The 20,309-nt window shown below is 35.6% G+C and overlaps 2 protein-coding genes across 10 annotated transcripts in view; both read left to right on the forward strand.

Moving 5' to 3' along the window:
- Positions 1–8,871, forward strand: part of GABPB1 (GA binding protein transcription factor subunit beta 1) — a 56,354-nt gene extending 47,483 nt beyond the window's left edge. For 7 of the 8 annotated variants that reach the window (XM_006920370.3, XM_006920371.3, XM_025038775.1 and 4 more), the window contains exons 8-9: positions 1,437–1,552; positions 7,379–8,871. In XM_006920370.3, coding sequence (XP_006920432.1) covers positions 1,437–1,552; positions 7,379–7,531 — 269 coding nt within the window. In that variant the 3' untranslated portion in view covers positions 7,532–8,871. Of the gene's footprint in view, positions 1–1,436; positions 1,572–7,378 lie in introns of all 8 variants that reach the window. The other variant, XM_025038778.1, reaches the window with a different exon arrangement.
- A 7,080-nt stretch (positions 8,872–15,951) lies between these two features.
- Positions 15,952–20,309, forward strand: part of HDC (histidine decarboxylase) — an 18,627-nt gene continuing 14,269 nt past the window's right edge. For both annotated transcript variants that reach the window (XM_006920373.2, XM_006920374.2), the window contains exons 1-2: positions 15,952–16,028; positions 18,151–18,323. In XM_006920373.2, the coding sequence (XP_006920435.1) occupies positions 15,998–16,028; positions 18,151–18,323 (204 nt within the window). In that variant the 5' untranslated portion in view covers positions 15,952–15,997. The remainder of the gene's footprint in view (positions 16,029–18,150; positions 18,324–20,309) is intronic.

Here is a 20,309-nt window from a genome sequence, read left to right on the forward strand (position 1 = left end):
AGTTCAAGTCAGAGTGTTGCCAGGTTTGGTTTCTTCTGAGGCCTCTCTCTGGCTTGCAGATAGCTGCCCTTAGCCATCTCCTATGTCTTCACTTGGTTGTCCCTGGGCTGTGTGTGTTGTCTGTGTCCTAATCGTCTCTCCTTATAACGACACCAGGCATGTTGGATTAGGGCCCACCCAAATGACCCCATTTTACCTTATTTACCTCTTTACACTCTTTATCTCTAAACACAGTCATATTCTAAAGTACTGGGGTTTAGGACTTAAACATTCAAATTTTGAGGGGACACAGTTTAGCCCATAACAAAGATCAACAGATCGTTTTCTGAAAATAGCCAAATAGAGTCTAAAGTTTATATTGTTGAGGAGAGGAGGGACGAAGAATAAGGAAAACTATGAAAAAGAAGAACAATAAGAGGAACTTAACCAAATATTAAACTTTTAAAGACTCTATAAGTCAAAATGTGTAAATGACACAAATATATACACTATGTAGACAGTCCAGTGAAACAGATAAAAGGTTCTTAGATTCTTTTTGCATTAATTTAAAGTGTAACAAAATATGATATGAGTTAAAAGAAATACAACACTTTAATTCTGTTTCTAATGTTTTAAATTACATTGCACTAAATACACATTAGTTTTACTTTTTTTCATTTCTGTTTACATTTATAAATGACAAAAAACATTAAAGGCTATGGAACAATTACAGTTTTCCCAGTTGACTATTAAGATTGTTTTGCATGGTTTCAGCTTGCATAGTTGTTTTATGGTCTTGCAATGTTATGCGGAGCAAGGGCTGCCTCTCTCCGTATATTTACATTTATATAAAGAGATAACTAAAAATTGGAACAAAATACAACAACCCAATAGAAAAACAAGCAAAGTTTATAAACAGATGACATTCAAATGGTGTTGCCATATAGCAGAATATTACGCAACTAAATAAAAGAAATCTTTGTAGTGATGAAAGATATTGTAGATGTATGGAGTGAAAAAAGGAATTGCAGAACAGTGTATCTATGTTTTGTATGTATGCTACCTTTTGTGTTAGAAAGGAAAATGAGAGTGTATGTTGGTGTTTTTACGTAAATAACACCAGAACAAACAGAAATAAAAGTGATTGTGTTAGCAGGAGTGGAGTGAAACCTCTCAAAATATGCTTGTTAAATATTGTTTTGATTTTGAGACATATGAATGTATTATCTATAAATAATTTTTAAAAATAAATAGGTACTTTAAACAAAGAGATTTTTAGTAAAAAAAAGCAAGAGAGTGAAGACAAATACAGACATCCTCATAGAAAGCAAATCAGTGTTTTGAATTTATTGTTTTGGAATATATTTTAGATGAGTTGCATGGACAGTGTCAACCAGTTTTATTTCTACTAAACCTTTCTGAAAATTAAGTAATGTATACATTTTTTTTCATTTTAGTATTAACAGTACCAGCAACAGACATTGCTGAAGAAACTGTTATAAGTGAAGAACCACCAGCTAAGAGACAATGTATCGAAATAATTGAAAACCGGGTGGAATCTGCAGAAATAGAAGTAAGGAGTCTTTTGCCCGGTGTGTTTTGCTGCAGTCATCCAAAATAAATTCAATTGCCTTTATTTTTTTGTCATATATTTATTACTGACAGTGTTGTTTTGATACAGAATGAGAGTACTTAGTATTCTTTTGTTTAATTTTTGCCGTATACATATAGCAAGCCCTCAATAAATAAATATTGAATGAATGAATGAATGAGTGAAGAATTTGTTTGTAACAAAGTCTGTCACCCTGGTAACATTGGAATGTCTTTGGTTCTTACACTCCATCCTTTATTTTTCATTAATTTACATGCATCATTCTCCAACTCACTGAAGGAAATATCACTATATATTGACTAAAAAATTTTTTCTTTCAAAAGTAAAATGCAAATGCCTATTTGGGTTGGAGGATCCTTTTAAAAAAGGCTGATTTTGTGAACTGGGTTATTTATTAAAAAGCTGTAGACAACTGCTTATTTCACTATTAAGTCCTTTGAGGAAATTAAATTTAGACTAACTATTGGTGGGATTCAACTTTTTTTAATCTCCCTAGTTAGACTGTGAGTGTAAACCAGTGTGTAAGTGTAACCAACCCATGATAACTTCACAGCATTTTTTCTCACATGACTGTAAATAAAATCATGTCCCCGAAATTTGATATTAACATATCAAATGAAAATAAAGTTATTCAAAAAGTTATTTTGGAGTTTAATGAGAATTGAAAAAGTATACTCATTATATACATACTCATAATATCTGATATATGTGAATAGTAAATGTTGGTGAATATTTAAGGTTTCTGTTAGCATAGAAAAGAGAGGATTTGGGGGAAAAAGTCACTAAAAGGCAACATAATCTGAGGAAAATTAGAAAATGTCTTCGTCCAAATTCATTTAAATGTACGACTGGTATATCTTTGGCTACAATCACAAAGAATATGTTACTGAATTAAAAAAGATTATCTGATTCACGATATAGCCAGAATATTTGGTAAAACTGATCTTTTTAGTATCTTTTTCTAGTATGTCAGAGAATCTTTTTTTCCTGGCATATAAGGTAAAAAATATTTTTGTTGTGTACTTTGCTTTAACTATTTAATAAAACTTTTTAAATTACTTGAATTTTTATTAAACATAAACCTACCCAGTTCAACAAATTGTATTTTCAAAACATTGACTGTATAGTCTATACCTGTATTTACCTAACAGCCAGTGAGAGTTGCTGTTTTCCTCAGAATTCCACTTCATTCCTCTGTCTTTCAGAGACCAAGGAGAACAATTGCAAATAACAGGAAAGTATGAATTGAGGTATATAAATGAACTAGAACCAAGAAGGTAGAACTTCAGGGAAATGGAGTTTTAGCTTGGTATAAAGAGAGTGTTTTTTTTTTTTTTAGGAATTAGAGCTTTCTGGTAATGGAAATCTTATTCTCCATCACCAGAAATGTTCAAGCGAAGATTGTGTGATTTCTTAGAGCCACTACTGAGTTTAGATGGTAGAGGTGGGCTGGAGGTGTAGAATAAAGAGAGACCCCTCGTAATTATTTTCGTATAATATATGAACTGGTTTTGTTTCCTTAGATGACCAATAGAGTTGTCTTGTGGCAGATTTTATACTCCTCTCTAAGTGATAGTTTGGCCATTCATCCAAAAAGTTTCTCTAAGGCAGTGGTTCTCTGGGAAAGTTTTGACCCCACAGGACATTTGACAATGTCTGGAGACATTTTGGGTTGTCATAGCTAGGTGGGTTCTACATTTAGTGGATAGAGGCCAGGGATGCTGCTAAACATCCTGCAATGTACAGGACGGACCCCCACAATAAAGAATTATCTGGTCCAAGACGTCAGTGCTGAGATTGAGAAACTCTCCTGTAAAGGAACTTAAAACTTAACTTTTTATACAGAATCTAACATGTTTGGGTTTTCTCTGTGTGTCCACTACTACCAGAGTGACAATAAAGAAAATGCTAAGAATTAGTGTTTATAGTTTCCCAGCTAACATTGGAGAAGTTTATCAAATAGTCTCTGGAAAAATCAGTTTAAATTGTAAAAAATTTATTGTAAATGTTGTGGCTTTTACATCTGCATTATAGCAATATAGGAAATGAAATAGGTTTGTTTTTTAGAGAAGAGGTATGAACAAGACCAAATTGCAGCACTGTATATCGTTTTGTTATCACCCTTTGGTATTACTACACAATATATATTAGGAAGGAAGTGTGCTGTTTATGGACTTCTTCCATAAATAGCCTATTCTGAATTGAAATTAACACTTTCTTTGTGCATGTAGGAGGGAAGAGATGTAATTAGTACATTAGGAACAGATTTTTTTTCTATTAGTGGTGTGAATTCAGGAAATAGTTTTACCTTTTCTTTGCCATGGAGGTTAGAGATGAATATGTTTATTAGCAAGTTTTATTGATTTATTTTTATAGACTATTTGTTTCTTTTAACCAGTGATAGATTGGGATCTTTAGTGTTCTTTTAAAAATTGGTTTCTGTAAACTTTATACAGTGTTTTATTTGATACAGATTTTTTTCAGTCTTTTCCTTTTATTAGTGAATATCTTTTTGATTATCAAAATTTAAAATTTTTATAATCCTATCTCTGATAATTTTTTTTCTGTAGGGCTGGAATAGGCAAAGTTTTTTCTGTAGAGTGTCAGATAGCAAATAGTTTTGGCTTTATGGGCTATACAGTCTGTTTCACTACTCAGTTTTGCTATTGTAGCAGATAAATTTGGAAAAGAGTAGATATAACTGTACTTTGATAAAACATTATAAAAACAAAATCATATTTGGCCCATGGCAGTTAGAAAATTGATGCTTATGCACAAGCAAATGGACAGCTCACACGTCTTGCCCAGTTTCTCTCTTTTAAAAAAAAACATTTAATGGTTAAGAATATGGATCTAGAATCAGATTTAGGTTTGAATTATATTTTATAATTTTCTGATTATATCTTAGTCAAGTTATTTAATCTTTTATGGCTTGGCTTCTCCATCAGTAAAAAGAGGAAAACAATAATATTTACATTATCAGCATGTTTTAAGGTTTAAAGGAGAATACATGCGAAGGACTAGCACAATGGTAGGCATATACTAAATGCGTGGTAAACGTTAATTGCTATTATTATCCTCTAAAATTATATGTTGAGATATGGTAGAGAAAAAAAATCACTAATAATTTTTTGCTTTATAATAGCTAAAGTCAAACAAATTTGAATATTAGAAAATTATATATTAAAAATGATAAAATAGCTACTAGCTGAGGCAGAATTCAGGAATCTTGTTTGAAAGTAAAGAAGCAAATTTAAGTTTTTTCCTTGCTCTCTTATTTCATTGCCTAATGTAATTAATATATTGCTTGGGTTTGGAATTGTTGTATAAGATAAATACCTTTTTTTATTGCTACCAAATCTTGATTATTATTAGGATTTATTTTTCTTGGAATTCTTCAACATTATACTGTTAAAGGAAAAATTCTTTAGTACTACATATTAGTAAGCTAAAGCATATTTATTTAAAAAATATCAAAATCCTTTTTTTGTGGTTTTGTTGCAAAAGGTCAAAGCCATTGGATTGGCATATCTATTTAAACATAAATCTCAAATGTCAGTCTGCTGTACTATTTATGTATGAAACAACTAAATTACTGTTGGCGTTAAGGAAGTGTCTGGCATGTATTATATGTTCAGTAAATATTTGACAAATAAATTTGGAAAAAGGATCTCTTTGAGTAAAATAAGTGTTATTTTTAACTTTTTAGATATTTTCGTTTTGAAAAGTGAGATGACAAAAAGATTGTCTTCCCAAATACCTATATTTCTGACAAGTAAAAAATGAAAACACTTAAAAAAAACCCTTAATAACGTTTAACTATGCTTTCAGTCTTGAGGATTAAATTTATTCAAAGAGTAGTGCTAGCGATCTTTGTCTTTCAGGTTTTACAGATTTATTCAAGAAATAGAGTGTAAAATGAGTCTTTTGTTTGGCTTAGTAGTAGAAGGGAGCTATCTTTTCATTTATATTAAGATATATTCTACTGATTGAAATAAAAATATCCAATGAGGAAAATAGTATTAAACTGTATTCACTGTTAGATTGTTTACCTTACTTGGTTTGTGTTTATATTCCAAAACAATTGTGAATCCTTTGCTGTTTCTAAATCTTGATAAATAGCTAATACCAGAAGATACCTTGGAATATCTGTTCCACCAAATCAGGGCAAGTTTTCTATCCATATTCAAAACTTTGGCTACCAAAGGATCTTCTTAACACGTGTAAAACTTTTAAACACTTATGGATGGCTCTGAGTGTTCCTGCCAGAGGTGGGGTCTGGCTCCTGGGGAAGCGGCACCCATTTCCCACCCTTCCCGTTGATGTACTTAAAGTCCTCCATAGTTCATTGCCAGGACACTGGCGTTGACTGCTTAGATGAGGCTCGTTTCTTGAGTGTCCTTTCTGATTTGTTCCTACTCTGTCATCTTGCCTGGAGTATAAGGGTAAGAAGGGGGTAAGAAAAGGGTGGCAGGGTAGTGTTTGGCATTTCTTCAGTTGGAGACAAAGGTCACACCTTTATCCTACTTGTACATTTTGAGTAATTGGAAGATTTGAAGGCTACTTGTATAATCAATCACTCCCACATTTGATGGCTCCACGGGAAAAATAACTGTTAGATCTAGCTTCATTCCCAGTGTGGTATCACAAGAAGGCAGAAGTCTTAAATATGCTCCTTATGGGCTGTGTGAATAGTGAAGGAGGGAACATTTTGGTGTCCATAGTGGACAAGGGTCAAGGAAACGATAGAAAAGAAATTCATACTGTCCTCTTCTCCAGCAAGCTGCTGACCCTTTGCCTTCAGTTCCCTCTAGTCATGTGTCTTGACCAGTGTGAGCCTGGCCTTTCTTGTGATTAATAGTCCTACCCTTGGTCCACCACCCTGCTAAGAGGTCCTGGGTCTTTGTAATGAGGTTAAGTTTGGGCCTGTGCAAGTTGAGCTTTTGTCCATGTGCTTACTAAAGGTATGGAATCAAATGTTTTCTCTTGTTTTTTTTTTTTTTTTTTTTTGGTGAGGCAATTGAATAGAGACAGAAGGAGAAAGAATACCATTTTCATTGGAACAGATTTGTTTCAGCTCTCAATATGTTGAATTCATGTATTTTATACCTGTATAATTTATTATGTTACAGTAGAGAAATTAGTATTTTATTGGTTTGTAAAGTGGTATAATTAAGGAAATACTAATCTAGACCAGAACTTGTTCTTTTAGAGATTAGGAATCTTCTTTGTTATCATAGAGGAAGATAGTTTCAAAAACAGTAATATTAGAATCTCATAAACTCAACCCCTTATTCGTTTACCATAAGAAAGCTATATCATCTCTGAGCATTATTTTCCTCATCTGTAAAATCTATCTTTGAGGCTTGCTATTGGAAATCACCTTTTTTAGTCATATAATGGATGCTAAATAAATATTGTTTATAAATATTAACTTTAGACAAAAATATCACAGATAGAGATGTAAAGAGATAATGGTTATATGTTTCCCTCTTAAAGCTCTTCACTAGTATTTTTTTGGAGTACCTAATTTGGGTTCATTATGTTAGTCTTATTTCTAATTAGGAAATAATTTCCTTGAGGTGAGGAACTATAATCTTTATTGCACAGTGTGGAGCACAAAATTAGGAGCTTTAGTAGCAAACTGGTTGAAAAGGCAAGACATCTAGGAAATAATCAATTCGTGGCTACTTTTAGCTACTATAGATTTTTTTTATTTAAAGGACGCATGCTTATATGTGTTCATGTTTTTGTACAAAAATTGAAAAGACTTTCTTTTTTAATTAGGAAAGAGAAGCTCTTCAGAAACAGCTGGATGAAGCAAATAGAGAAGCACAAAAATATCGACAACAGCTTCTAAAGAAAGAACAGGAAGCAGAGGCCTACAGACAGAAATTAGAAGCTATGACTCGTCTTCAGACTAATAAAGAAGCTGTTTAATTGAAATGAACATGTAGTTTGAGTTTACTTTTGGTCAAGAAAGCATACAATCTTGAACTGTACACAATAAGGTGCAGTCATGGGAAGACAGGATAATAGAAGAGACTACCGATTGATAATTGGACTTAAGCCATGAGCTCTGAATTCTTGTAACATAAAACTTTACATTAGAAGTTGTGAAATGTATTTAAAACTGAATTCTGTAAATAGTTTTTGTTTTTTTTTTTTACAGTTCCAAATGAGTTGATAAAGATTGTTGAAGAGATCCAAAAACACAATAAGCCACTGTTTTTGTGAATTCTTTTTGATTTTAGTACGAACCTTAATTTTTCAGAAACAACAGTTTTGAAGGTGATCGTTGTTGATTAGACCAAATGATGTGCAGTAATTATGTGGTGGACTGATGCTGGAATTACTCCTGTAGGTATAAACTTCTGTATGAAGAGAAGATTTCTCCCAGGAAATCTTGTACAGCTTTAAGTTGTCTCAGATTCTCTGAAAACATTTTTTAGAAAGCAGATTTTTATATTTGTTCAACTTCAGCTATATCCAAGTAGATTTACATGTATATGAAGCAAATATTTTTTAAACTTTGTGTTTGTACATACTCTGCATGTTTTATAATTTCAAAATGCATCACTTGCAAAGGTATTTTTTCCCAGAAAGATGATGAAAGTTACTAGGGGAAATAAAAGCCCTTTTATTCTGTAGCTCAACTAAGTAAGCTAGCAGCTGGTTTTATCGGAATGACAATGTTCTTGGAAGGAGCGGCTTTTAAGATAACTTGAATTTGCAAACTGCAAAATCTAGGCTCTTTTTTGAAAATTTCATAGTGGGGACGTGAAACTGTATTCTGTGCCTTTCATCATGATTTCCACATGAAAGCACTTTAAGGCACTAAATTTTAAGATAATGTTTTTGGAAAATTCAAAGCGTATGGATGTCGGAAATATTTCATGGACTCATTCCCCCCCAGGAAATTCTTATGGAAAAAAATTGCTTTTGTATCTAGAACAAGAACTTTTTGTACTATAGTGATGCTATGGGATATGTCTACCATAACTTTTCCTTTTTCTTGTGAAAGCTGTATGTGCTGTGATTTGCTCTCATCACAATATTGTTGAATTCCAGAATGTATGGATATTAAACTCCGTCAATTCTTTTTTTGTAAAACATAACTTCAAACCTTTTTTCTTTATTTTTTAATGTTTTATTGCTTTATGAAAATGTTTAACCCTAAAACGCTTCTAGATTACCTATACTGTATAAAGAAGCTATTACCCTTAAAATTGTACTCTGGTCTACTTTTCTATTTTACAATTAAATATCTTTTCCACGTATGTTCAGTGTAGACTTATATTTTGACCACATTTTATTCACACATTAAAAATTTTATTGTTTATTAAAGCCTTATTTCACCATATGAAAATATATCTTCACACTGTGTCTTAAAAGTCCTTGAGGTAACTTGGGAATTTGTTATTTCTCACTGGAGTTATCAGTGTAGTTGTGAATGTAATAAAAGGATCTGTGAAGCCTGATAGTTACTATTTGGAAACTCTTAGGTTTTAGGACAAATTAAGAACTCTATAAAGAAGAGAAAAAATCCATTTTCAGTTTTCCACTAAATTTGACACGTGTGTGTGTGTGTGTGTATATATATATATGTTATATTATCTAAAACTATGTTTTACAAATGCCAGGCCATATTTTCAGTAGCATGAAGATTCTTTTTCTATGTCTGTTTTTCATTTAGTGCATTTATGGATTTGTTAGGCGGGGTGCCCTGGCATATGCAGTGCTGGAGTGGAGAAAGGCCAGTGTGTTCACCCCAGGGTGCAGCCACTGTATAGTTTTACTTCTAGACGAGGTTGGCCCTGAAGAACCTTGAGACAGTGTTGGAAACAAGCTTCTGAAAGCTAATTTAATGCTTTGGCTTCTAGTCTCCTGTTCTGCTAGAAACTTGCCTGGTGCAAGAAAGCATGTCAATCTATAGGAACATTTGGCATAGATGGGAGGAAATTATTGGTACTTAAAAGGAGTTAAATCTATGTATTGGATGAATATTCAGCTGACTTTGAGGGACAGTCACTTCAGATATGTTGGACTTGTGTAACTTCTCATCTACACCTGATATAGTGATTTACTGAAATTATTTAGACAAGAATGTATAAAACTTAACAATGGGTTGCCTTTTTCTTTTTTTCTTTAGCTTCTATTTTCATTTGGGCCAGAAAAGCTTTACATTCTAATTATTCTCAATGGTGCTCTGAGCAGAGGATTAAAAGAGCTCACAGAATAAAAGTTTTCAGAAATCCACACTTAATGTGTTTTTATTAGGTAATGATGGATTTGCCACATTGATGGTTAATTATTTCTGTTTATGTGCAAACCAACAGCTTCCAGAGCAGTCTTTCTCAAGAATGGTGCTGTGAGAGAATCAAGCCCTAAGACCCTAAGAGTTAGGGCCTAATGAATTTCTTGTAATGAATTAGTTTATTTCCTATACACCTAGAATAATACTGGTTATGTACTTTCTTAGACACTGAGCTCGTTAGATGATTGCCTAATTTCTTGATTCAGATTTAATACTTCCCTATGTACAGTCGCTAGAACTCTAGGGTTACAAATTCTGAATTGAGTCTGATGCTTTGGGAAAACCTCATCTGGTGAGAGTTATCTGTAGGGACTATGCTTCTCAACTAATTTTTGTTGAGTGTTACTTGTTTTATATCTTATAATTATTTCCTAAAAGGGATTGTGATTTTTTTTTCCTTTGGCTTTTAGGAATTATTTTCTTCAGTCTTGCATGATACAAATGGCAGAGTAGTTACACTGTTCTATGCCACTGGATTGTCCTATTTGTTTATGATGGTGGAGGGTTGGGAGTAGGGGAGCTTTCTACTATGATTCAAAAGAGCAAAGTTAGGGGAATATGAAATCCCATGTAATCTGGGGTATGCTTGTTTATAACAAAAAGATCTATGTACAAATATCTTTATCCAAAACATTGCTAATGAAAATCTATGCCAGTATGTGGTATAGATCTTGTTTCTTCAACAAAATCATTTATGATATTGTTTATTGAAAATTAGAAGAAACCCTTGCCCATAGCGGGAATTGATGAGTTGATACACATATTCATGGATACTTTATGCTGATATGACTGATTTTTTTTCTGTATTACTCTATACAAAGTTTCTTTTAGATAAACTCTATAGTTTCTTTGTGCTTTAATACCTGGAAGACCTTGAAAATGAGTTAAAATATATCAAGAAGAAAAACCTTTTCAGTTAAAAATCGAAACAATTGTAGGAACCTCTATGTCCATATGGATGGGTTCCCAAGGCCTAAGCACCCAGGCTTATACAGCAAATAGAAAAAAAATCTTTTCTATTCACCTAGCTTCTGTTGAACAAATAACTCCTCCATCATGTCAGGTCAACTTAGGAATGAACTAACTAATATATTTGTTAATTCATTAAGTAATATTTACCGTACTTGGATTTTATTATAGATAGCTAGTCTGTTGTAGTTTTAAATGATGTTTGCTATTTGCTTTCTCTGTTAGATGAGCACATCTCAATGTAGATGGATTCGGTTTGACGTAAACTCTCTGAATTTAGTCTCAGATTACTTTGTGTAATTTATGATGGGAAACAGTATCATCACAGGAAATATACTTCAGGTTCCAAATAAAAATTTTGATATCAATATTTTTGTGACCTGTTAATAGTATTTTCCAAGTATATAGATATATAGAAAGTTGTATAGTTTTTGATCATTTGATAGCCTGAGTTTCTTTAAAAATATTTCACTTTAATAATAAAATATTGAATATAATTTGGATGCAGTTCCTAGGGCTCTTCATTTTTAGATATATACTGTATCTCCCAAAAAATTACCATTTGCTTGCTGGAAAAATTTTGACCTTATCTCTATGATTTTATCCACTATGATTTATTGCCTCCTCGATTTTTCGTTTGAATAGCTTAGATCTCTTGTGCACAGTTGACATGTAATATGTTTCCCACATATATGAATAAATAGTATGTAATACAATCTTGATCTTACTAATTGATTATATAGATTGAAATTTTGAATTTTATGGATTATTTAAATGCCTTCTTGATTTTTCTGTAAGAATTTTTTTGTATGCCAGATAAAAGTGAGTAAAACTTTCATTTTTGTACTGTTTTTCATAATTATTCTAGATTTACCATCCTTATCTAAGTCTCAAGAATTATTTCAAGTTTAAATTGCATTCACTTTGCTGTAGAAAAATATGTATTAAGTAACCTCACACCTCAGTGAACATCTTCATGTAGTCTCTTAAAAAAATTTCTCAGTCTGCCAGAAAACAGAATACTTCCAAATGTTTCTGCCCTGTATCATAGACTCAACATTCAATACCGACGCATATTATTAAGAATGTTTACTACCTTCGTTAGGCATAATTTAATACTCAGGGTTTTTTCATTGTTGTTTTAATAAAAGTTCAAAACGTATAGAAGGGCACAGAGAATAATGTAACAAACATTCATGTATCTATCATTCAAATTTAAAAAATCTTAAATTTCCCTTCTTTTGCTTCAAATCTTTTAAGAAACAATGTTACAGATGTAGTTCCCCTTCCTCATCTCATTTCTGTCCCTCTCCTAAAAGACAACCACTATCCTGAGGATGAAATGTTTCATTCTATACTATCCTGGGGATGAAATGTTTCATTCTATTTGCATTTTCATGCTTTTACTACATGTCAAGTTTCATAAATATATGGTAGAGTTTTTTGTGGTTCTTAAAGTTTATTAAAGCTGTCATTCCATACATGTGTCATTCCGCATATTTGTTTTTTCAGTTTACCAATATTTTGGACATTTATTCATGTCGGAATAATCATTCATTTTGGCTGTTATATAAAATTAAATAAGAATATACCATAATTTACTTATCCTTTGTTCTATGCGTAGATATGTCACATAATTTTTTGCTATTACAAATGGTACTGTAGTGAGCCTCCTTGTAATTTGTTACCTCCTCATTTGCACGCATATACGAGGTCTCCCCAGAATGGAATTGTCAGCTTGAGGTTAGTCAGTTATACCAAAACTTGATACTGTCACACTAACATTTTTGCCAGTCCACATTAGCATGAAATTGTGCTCATTATATGCACTTCCTTATTCCTAGTGAGATAGAACATTTTTTTCTCTGTTGTTTCTTGTCTGTTAGTGTTTTTTCTGTGAATTGCAGGTTTGTAGCTGGTTGTTTTCTTCTAGATTTGTTGAAGTTTAATATTCTTCTGGAAACTAATCTATTTGCTTGTTATATGAGTTTTCAATATCTTCTCCCAGTGTCTGATTTATAGAAAAGTTTACGTTGTCTCAATTTTACATATTTCCTGAATGTCTACCACATGCACTCTCAAAGCCAGGCTGAGGGAGAATTCCGAGTTTTATATGAATCTCACACTAAAGGAGCCTATAATTAAAGGTGGAATGAAATTTTAATTTCCAACTTGATTCTTTTTATCTTTTAGCTAAATACTACCTCCTTTTCACAATTATGCTTTCCCACATAATTAGTGAGGGAAAGACTTAATTTCACACTCAATATTTTTAAAATATCTAATATACTTCTTAATGTAATGAGAGATTTAAGTTTGATAGACAATATTTCTAGGTAGCATTGGTTGTGTGAGAGAGTTCAATGGGAATTACATGGCGAAAGAGTGACAGAAACCTTTCTAGTAATTTTGTATTAAATGAGAAGGATTAGGAGGATCAACTTGCTGTTGTATTTTAAGCATAGAGTGATGAAAAGATGTTTGGTGGCTGTGGAACTATACTTCTAATACCCCTTGGACAACTGCCTCCTAAATGTTTTTTTTTCTTTTCTTCAGCTTTCTTGAAATATAATAGACAATTAGTTGCTTATATTTACATTGTACAATTCAATGAGTTTTTTCAATTATAGTTGGCATACAATAATATATTAGATTTAGTTGTATAGCATAGTGACTATTATTTTATTCTAGCTTTCCCTGAGTTCAGCTCTTCACCCTGAAGCTAAAGAGGCGTAAAAATGCAAATCTGATCATGTTATTCTCTTGCTTAGAACATAAACATTTCAAAGATTTCCCATTGTCCTTTGGGCCAATGTAAATCCTAAGTGTCCCTTCACAATTTTGCTCCTTCCTACCTCTCCAGTTTCATCTGGTACTGGGCTCTCTACTACTTTCTACTCCAACTTTACTGGAGTGTGTCTAACCTCAGGGCCTTTGCACATGCTGTTCCCGCTGATCAGTTTTTCACACCTTTCCTCATCTACTTGTAATTCAACTTTCAGTTCTTAAACTCAACATTTCTTCATCAAAATTTCCCTTTCTGTGCCCCAGATTAGATTAGGCTCCATCTCTCTTTGTATGCCTAATTGACACCCTATACTGCCCCTTTCAAAAAAAACCTTTGTGGCAAAACAAAACAAAACAAAACAAAGCTAGGAGGCAATCTGTCTTCCTAGATTGTAAGCTTTATATGGCTTGAGTTGGTGTCTGTCTTGGTCTCCACTGTATCACCACTTGTAATATAGGAAGGACCCAGTAAATATTTGTTGAGTAAGTGAGCAATTAGAAGAAAATGATGATAAAAAAGTATGTAATATGATAAACCCATTTATTAATTTCCTAATCTTAGTGTATTGTATTTTTTCCAGTTGTAGAGTTTTCATTTTTAAAAATAGTTTTTAAGTTCTTACCATTTTTTCATCACATTAAAAATATCTGAAGAGAGAAATCGAAGATATGTCAGAAAAAATTTCCAAACTGAAATTCAGAGAATTTATATATTAAAAGAATATAATACACATAATTTATATATAATGTATATATCAATATATCCTATAACATATATGTACACATATACATATACAATTATATGCATATATTATATATATATGAGATAAGGTAAGAAAAGTTTAACATAGACATAATTGGAGTTGCAGAAGACTAGAAGAGAGAGAATGGAGCAGAAGCAACACTTGAAGAACAAATAACTGATAAAGTTTTAATTTAGAGTGCCTGTCTTAGTCCCTGGTACTTTTTATGGGCTCAATAGATACCAGCTGTTATCACTATCAATATTATTATTTTTCCCACCCCTGCTTTAATGAAAGATTTATACTATTAGCAGTTTCACTGGAGTCCAAATCTACTAGGCCATTTTTCATCAAAAACCTTATGTTCCTGGAGCATTCCTTTTTTTTTTTTTTTAAATTAAAGCTTTATCGAGATATAATTCCCATATAATGAAATTCCCCCATTTAAAGTGTACAATTCAATGCATTTTAATATTCACGGAGTTGTGCAAACAACACAATAATCAATTTAAAAACATTTTCACCACCCCGCTCCAAAGAAAAAAAAAACACCCCAAATCCTGTTTCCCTAGCTGTTAACCTCTGACTCTCCACCTCCCCAGCCCCTGGTAATAAGTCATCTACTTTCCATCTCTATAGATTTGACTATTCTGGACATTTCACGTAAATGGAGTCATACAGCATGTGGTCCTTTGTGACTGGCTTTTTTCACTTAGCATAATGTTCTCAGTGTTGTAGCATGTGTCAATACTTTATTTCTTTTTATTGTGGAACAATATTCTGTTGTATGGATATATCATATTTTATTTATCTATTTACCTATTGATGGACATTTAGATTGTTTTCATTTAGCTATTATGAATAATATCTCTATGAACCTTTATGTTTCTGCATGTCCCTTTACACATACGTGCCCATACACACACATACACTCTCTCTCTCTCTCTCTTAAGCGCTAAAAGTGATTAAATCTGGGTAATGTTTTCATTTTTGTTCTTTTTGCTAATCTGTGTTTTCTCATCTCTTTACAATAGGTATTATATAGTAATAAAAAATCTTCATTGTGTTAGATGGTAACACCTGCCAGCATTACTCTATAGGTGCCTGTTCCTATCTTCCGTGCCGCTGATAGGAAAGCAGTGGCAGAAATAATTCATGCTATTTATTCTGCATACCCTTGGCTTTTTTTCTGGGCTACCCAACTGTGAGCTTTGTCGGGGGCTGGGGCTTGTCTGGATCCAGGAGCAGAAAAAACTGTGGGCGCTTCACCATGTTTATCTGGAAGCTGCCGGCAGGCTTGGGTTGCTAAGTACACTCACTGTCTTATCCTCCATCTCTCTCTCTTTTTTTTTCTCCATAAAAAGGCAGCTTGCTTTATTCTTGACCAGACAAAGTTGTGGTCACTGTTCCCCACAAGGACTGGGGGGAGAAGGGGTGGATTAATTAAGCCTAGAGGAAGGCCTTTTGAAGGGCGGAGCTAAAGTCAAATTAAGGATAGCCTTTAAATAAAGGGCCCCCACTGGCTGCCCAGGAGTGCCCCTTCTACCTCCTAAGCATCCATCTGTGAGAAGGAGCCAGAGCCTGAGGGAGATGATGGAACCTGAAGAGTACAGAGAGAGAGGTGAGCGACGGGCATCCCTAGCTCTCTTTCCCGCAGCATGTCCAGTAACTGCTTTCGATGGTCGGCCCTTAGATTTTGGGGTTTCATTTGATTGGGCATGAGGACTGCCTTCTGCCAGTTGGCTGCCGCAGAATTTTTCCTGAGTAAGGAATATGGGATCAGAGTTTAAAGCTTTTCTTAACCTCTCTTTCATTCTTCCTCTTACATACCCACTTTCATATACATCCACACTACTATGTCACACATTTTCTTTCTGCTTTCCCACAAGATAGAGGATTTGGATTCCCAATTCACTAAATGGGAAAAGGGGGATTAATTGTTCATATTCTGAAGTAGAAAAAAATTTCCTAAGTGTCCTGTGGTCGTTGCAAAATTTTTTCTTTAATATTCATTTCTCCATATGTGAATCTATCTGTAGTGTTTATCCATTTAACCATTTATTCCATCAACATTTAGCGCCTACTATGTATCAAGCCTTGTGTGATGAACAAAACCAAATGGTTATCCTGTTTTTCAGGCATGGCTCTCTTAAGAGTAGAAGTAGTTTCTCTCCCTATAAGTTTTTATATCCTCATCCCACTAGAAGGTTATAGTGCCTGAAATCTCTTTGCTGTAAGGTATTGCCCCTTGTTAAAATCCATGTTTTCCTCTCTCTGCTCCACCCCAACGCAGCTAACTAAGCGGCTATCAGCTTTTAGACTTTAGTTTGCATGAGCTTCTGTCCGTGCTTTCCGAAGGCACTTTAGGCTGACGGCAGGTTCCAGTGGACATTTATCCTGTGCCTGGAACACAAATATATTTCATTCTGTCCATGGACAAGTGGAAGGCTAGGTCCTGACCTCTCAGACCTCTTGTGGGGTGCTGCTGCAGTCATGAGAGGCACTGCGTCAGAGGAGAGCAAAGAAGAGAGGAGGGTGCTGAAATTTCTTTTTGTCTCCTTCATTCACTGTGTTGTCTGGGGTTAGTACTGCTCATAGTAATTTTGCATGAGGTGGTGCAAAGAGAAGTCAGGTTCCCTCTCTTCTTCTCTATTTTATTTATTTATTTATTTTTTTGCAGAGGGGAGAGGAGCCTAAAAAGTACTAAGGAGGAATTATAGATATATAGAGAGACAGAGAGCCTAACACATAGACACAGACACAGACACAGAAAGGGAGAGAAGGAGGGAAGGAGGGAGGGAGAGAGGGAGGGGGAGAGAGAGAGAGAGAGAGAGAGACTCAGAGAGAGGCACTGAAGAGATACTCTCTCCTGGAGAAATGAAAGGGAAGAAAGAATAAATAATTTGCAGTGGCTTCAGAGTATTTGACATAGCTACTTTTCTTCCTTATTTGTTTGTTCATTCATTTGTTTGTTTGTTTGTTTTTTTAGCATCTAAAAATGTTCTAGGCACCGGGTGTTGGTGGAGGCACAGGAAGGGAGATAAGTGATTAAGACATAGCCCTGTATTTCCCATTTTAGGCTAGTGCAGGGTTTTTAGTTGAGGCCTATGATTGTGTTTAAGGGATTCTATGAACCTCAGAAGTTATAGACAAAATTTTGTGTGTGTTAACGTACAGTTTTAATCATATTATTAAATAAGTTTTATGGGTCTTCAAAACCAGAGGAATTATTGGTCCATTGGGAATGGTGAACAAATATATATTTCACCTTTACTCAGAACCCAGCATGGGAGCTAACAAAGAGTCTAAAGTGTATGTGTGTACGTGTAACAATTTTTGGATAGAAAGAGCCACAGAGTTTCTACTGAACCTGTAAGGTAATTAATTAATAGATGTCTTGTTTTGAAAAAGAAAAGAAATGTGGGTAAGATGGTCAAGACTGATATGGATAAGGGAAGGGGGAGGTAAAAGAAATGTTTTACTTTGGTACTAGAGTTTTATGTTTTGGAGATTTTCCTTTTTGTTCATTTGTTCACTTACACACTCCCTCCTTCATTCATTCACTCCCTCACTCGCTTTTCTTTATTCTGAAGACAAGGCCTATGCTGGGATTAGACCCCCCACTTACCCATGAACCCATCTCTTTCTTCACCAATCTCTGGGCCCTAACATGAGAGGGACAGACACACTTTGGCCAGGCCCCGTCAGGGTACATAAGGCTGGTTTCTCTGCATCCCTTGTAGGAAAAGAGATGGTGGATTACATCTGCCAATACCTGAGCACTGTGCGGGAGCGACGGGTGACTCCAGACGTGTGGCCTGGCTACCTGCGAGCCCAGCTGCCTGAGAGTGCGCCCGAGGACCCTGACAGCTGGGACAGCATCTTTGGGGACATTGAGCGAATCATCATGCCTGGGGTGAGACAGTCACAAGAGTAATTCTGGATTTCAGGCCATGGGAGGGTGGGCAGTGGACTGAAGAAAGGCCTGGGATGACCCTTCAGCCACTTGGCCAACATCTAAGCCTACTATTGGGCATGTGGAGGGCAAGGACTTTGACTGAAATTAGGTTTCTGATGCCACATGAGTTGCAATGTTGGGTGGGGAGCTTGAGGGAAGACACACTGCATTCCAGGGCCTAGTCTGACAGAAGTGTGGAAATCTAATGGGATGAGGGAGAAACGAAAATTGAGTTGGAGGGGAAAGGACAACCGTGGATAGCAAGTTGGAGAGAGGAGGCTGGAGATAGTCCCTGAAGCTCCAGGTGGCAGAACCAGGGACTCTTCTACAGAATTCTGAGACATGCCAAAGGGAAAGAAGGAAGATGAGAACACAGACCCCTGAGGGCACTCCGATGGTCAGGTTGGGTGCCTGGGGGAGTCGAGCTAGTGCTGTCAGCCTCCTCCTTTCTCCTCCGTGGGGTAGGAACCATGTCCTCCCTTGCCAAGTGGAGGTCTTGTGATTGAGCTGCTTTTCAGGAGTAGGAAGGGGCTTCCAGTGACAAAGGGTCCGACCTGGTGATAGCCAAGGGCCAGGGAACAGACAGAAGCTGGCTGATGCACAGGGCTTGAGCTGAGGACCACTGCCACAGGCTGTGACGATGTCCCTGGCCACCAAGGGTGAGGAGCTGTGCCAGGGCATTCGTGCTAAAAGTACGTGAGTCTTCCTCCCACGGAAAGGCTGCCTTTTACTGAGCTCCACGCCACAGGCCAGGCACTGTACCAGCTGCATTACAGGCCAGCTTGTATTACCCTACAGTGACCCTATGATACCAGTTTTAAAGATGAGTGAACTGAGGCTCAGAGAAGTTAATTGTCTTCCTAAAGTCATAGAATTTGTGCCTGGAAGATCCAGGATTTTAACCTCGGCCAGTTCTACTTCAAAAGGCTCTGCTCTTTCTCCTACACTGACATCTCCACCGGTGAGTGACTGAGCCTGCACACTCAGGCCCCGCTCCTTCAATGGCGCTCCCACACACAGGCTGTTCTCGCTCTCCCTGTGTGGGGCACGGCTGTCCTGAACCACATGTGTCCAGCGGCTCTTCCCGAGGACACCTTAAGATGTGCTTCGATTATCCCCAAAGAGCTTTGGACTTAGATGGGACAGAAATATGCCTGGAGGCAGGGGTGAGAAATTACTCACACTCAGAAGATGATGTCAAGTTCGTATCACACCAAATACTCATCTCTCTCTGACCATTCAACCTATTTCGCAAGCATCTTTGGAAAATTTTTATATCAGTAAAGCTTTATCAAGCTGACTAGTTCCCCGATAAGATTATCTCATGAAGTTCATTCTGTAGAATGTAATCTACTGAGAAGCCAACTGTAATTTAGTAGTGAATGACATGTAAGCAACTGTCAGAAGAGACGGAAATGAGCCGATTCATTTGATTGAAAGACATTTCAGCAGTTGCTAGGGGTATGGTCAAAGAGGCTCATTTCTGGACCAAGAGGTCTGTCTGTTTTGATAAGGGTTCCTCTGGCTCACGACTTATTCTTATCGTGTTTATCTTAAAAGAACAGACAATTGCCTCTTGATAGGATCGGGAGGTGGCAGTCCCTCTCTGGGTTTCCAAAAATACATAAGCACATCGATTATGAGGCCCAATCTTTCATCTCATCTTCCTGGATGCACCCGCCTCTGAGAGTTGGCCCGAAAGCAGTTGGCCCTTTGCTTTCTCATTTTGGCCAGCACCTCACTGACAACTGGGTGAGCTTTTCCCTCTCTGCCATCTCCCAGACACACACACACACACACACACACACACACACACGCACGCACTTGTGTGTACATGTGCACATCCACGTGCACATGCATGCACACACCTCACACACTAACACATGCACACAGCCAGTATTCCTCTCTGGCACCTTCCTTTGGCAATTCCCAGAGCAGCTCCCT

This window comes from Pteropus alecto, unplaced genomic scaffold, assembly GCF_000325575.1.
Source record: "Pteropus alecto unplaced genomic scaffold, ASM32557v1 scaffold86, whole genome shotgun sequence".
In the NCBI taxonomy this organism is placed as follows: domain Eukaryota; kingdom Metazoa; phylum Chordata; class Mammalia; order Chiroptera; family Pteropodidae; genus Pteropus; species Pteropus alecto.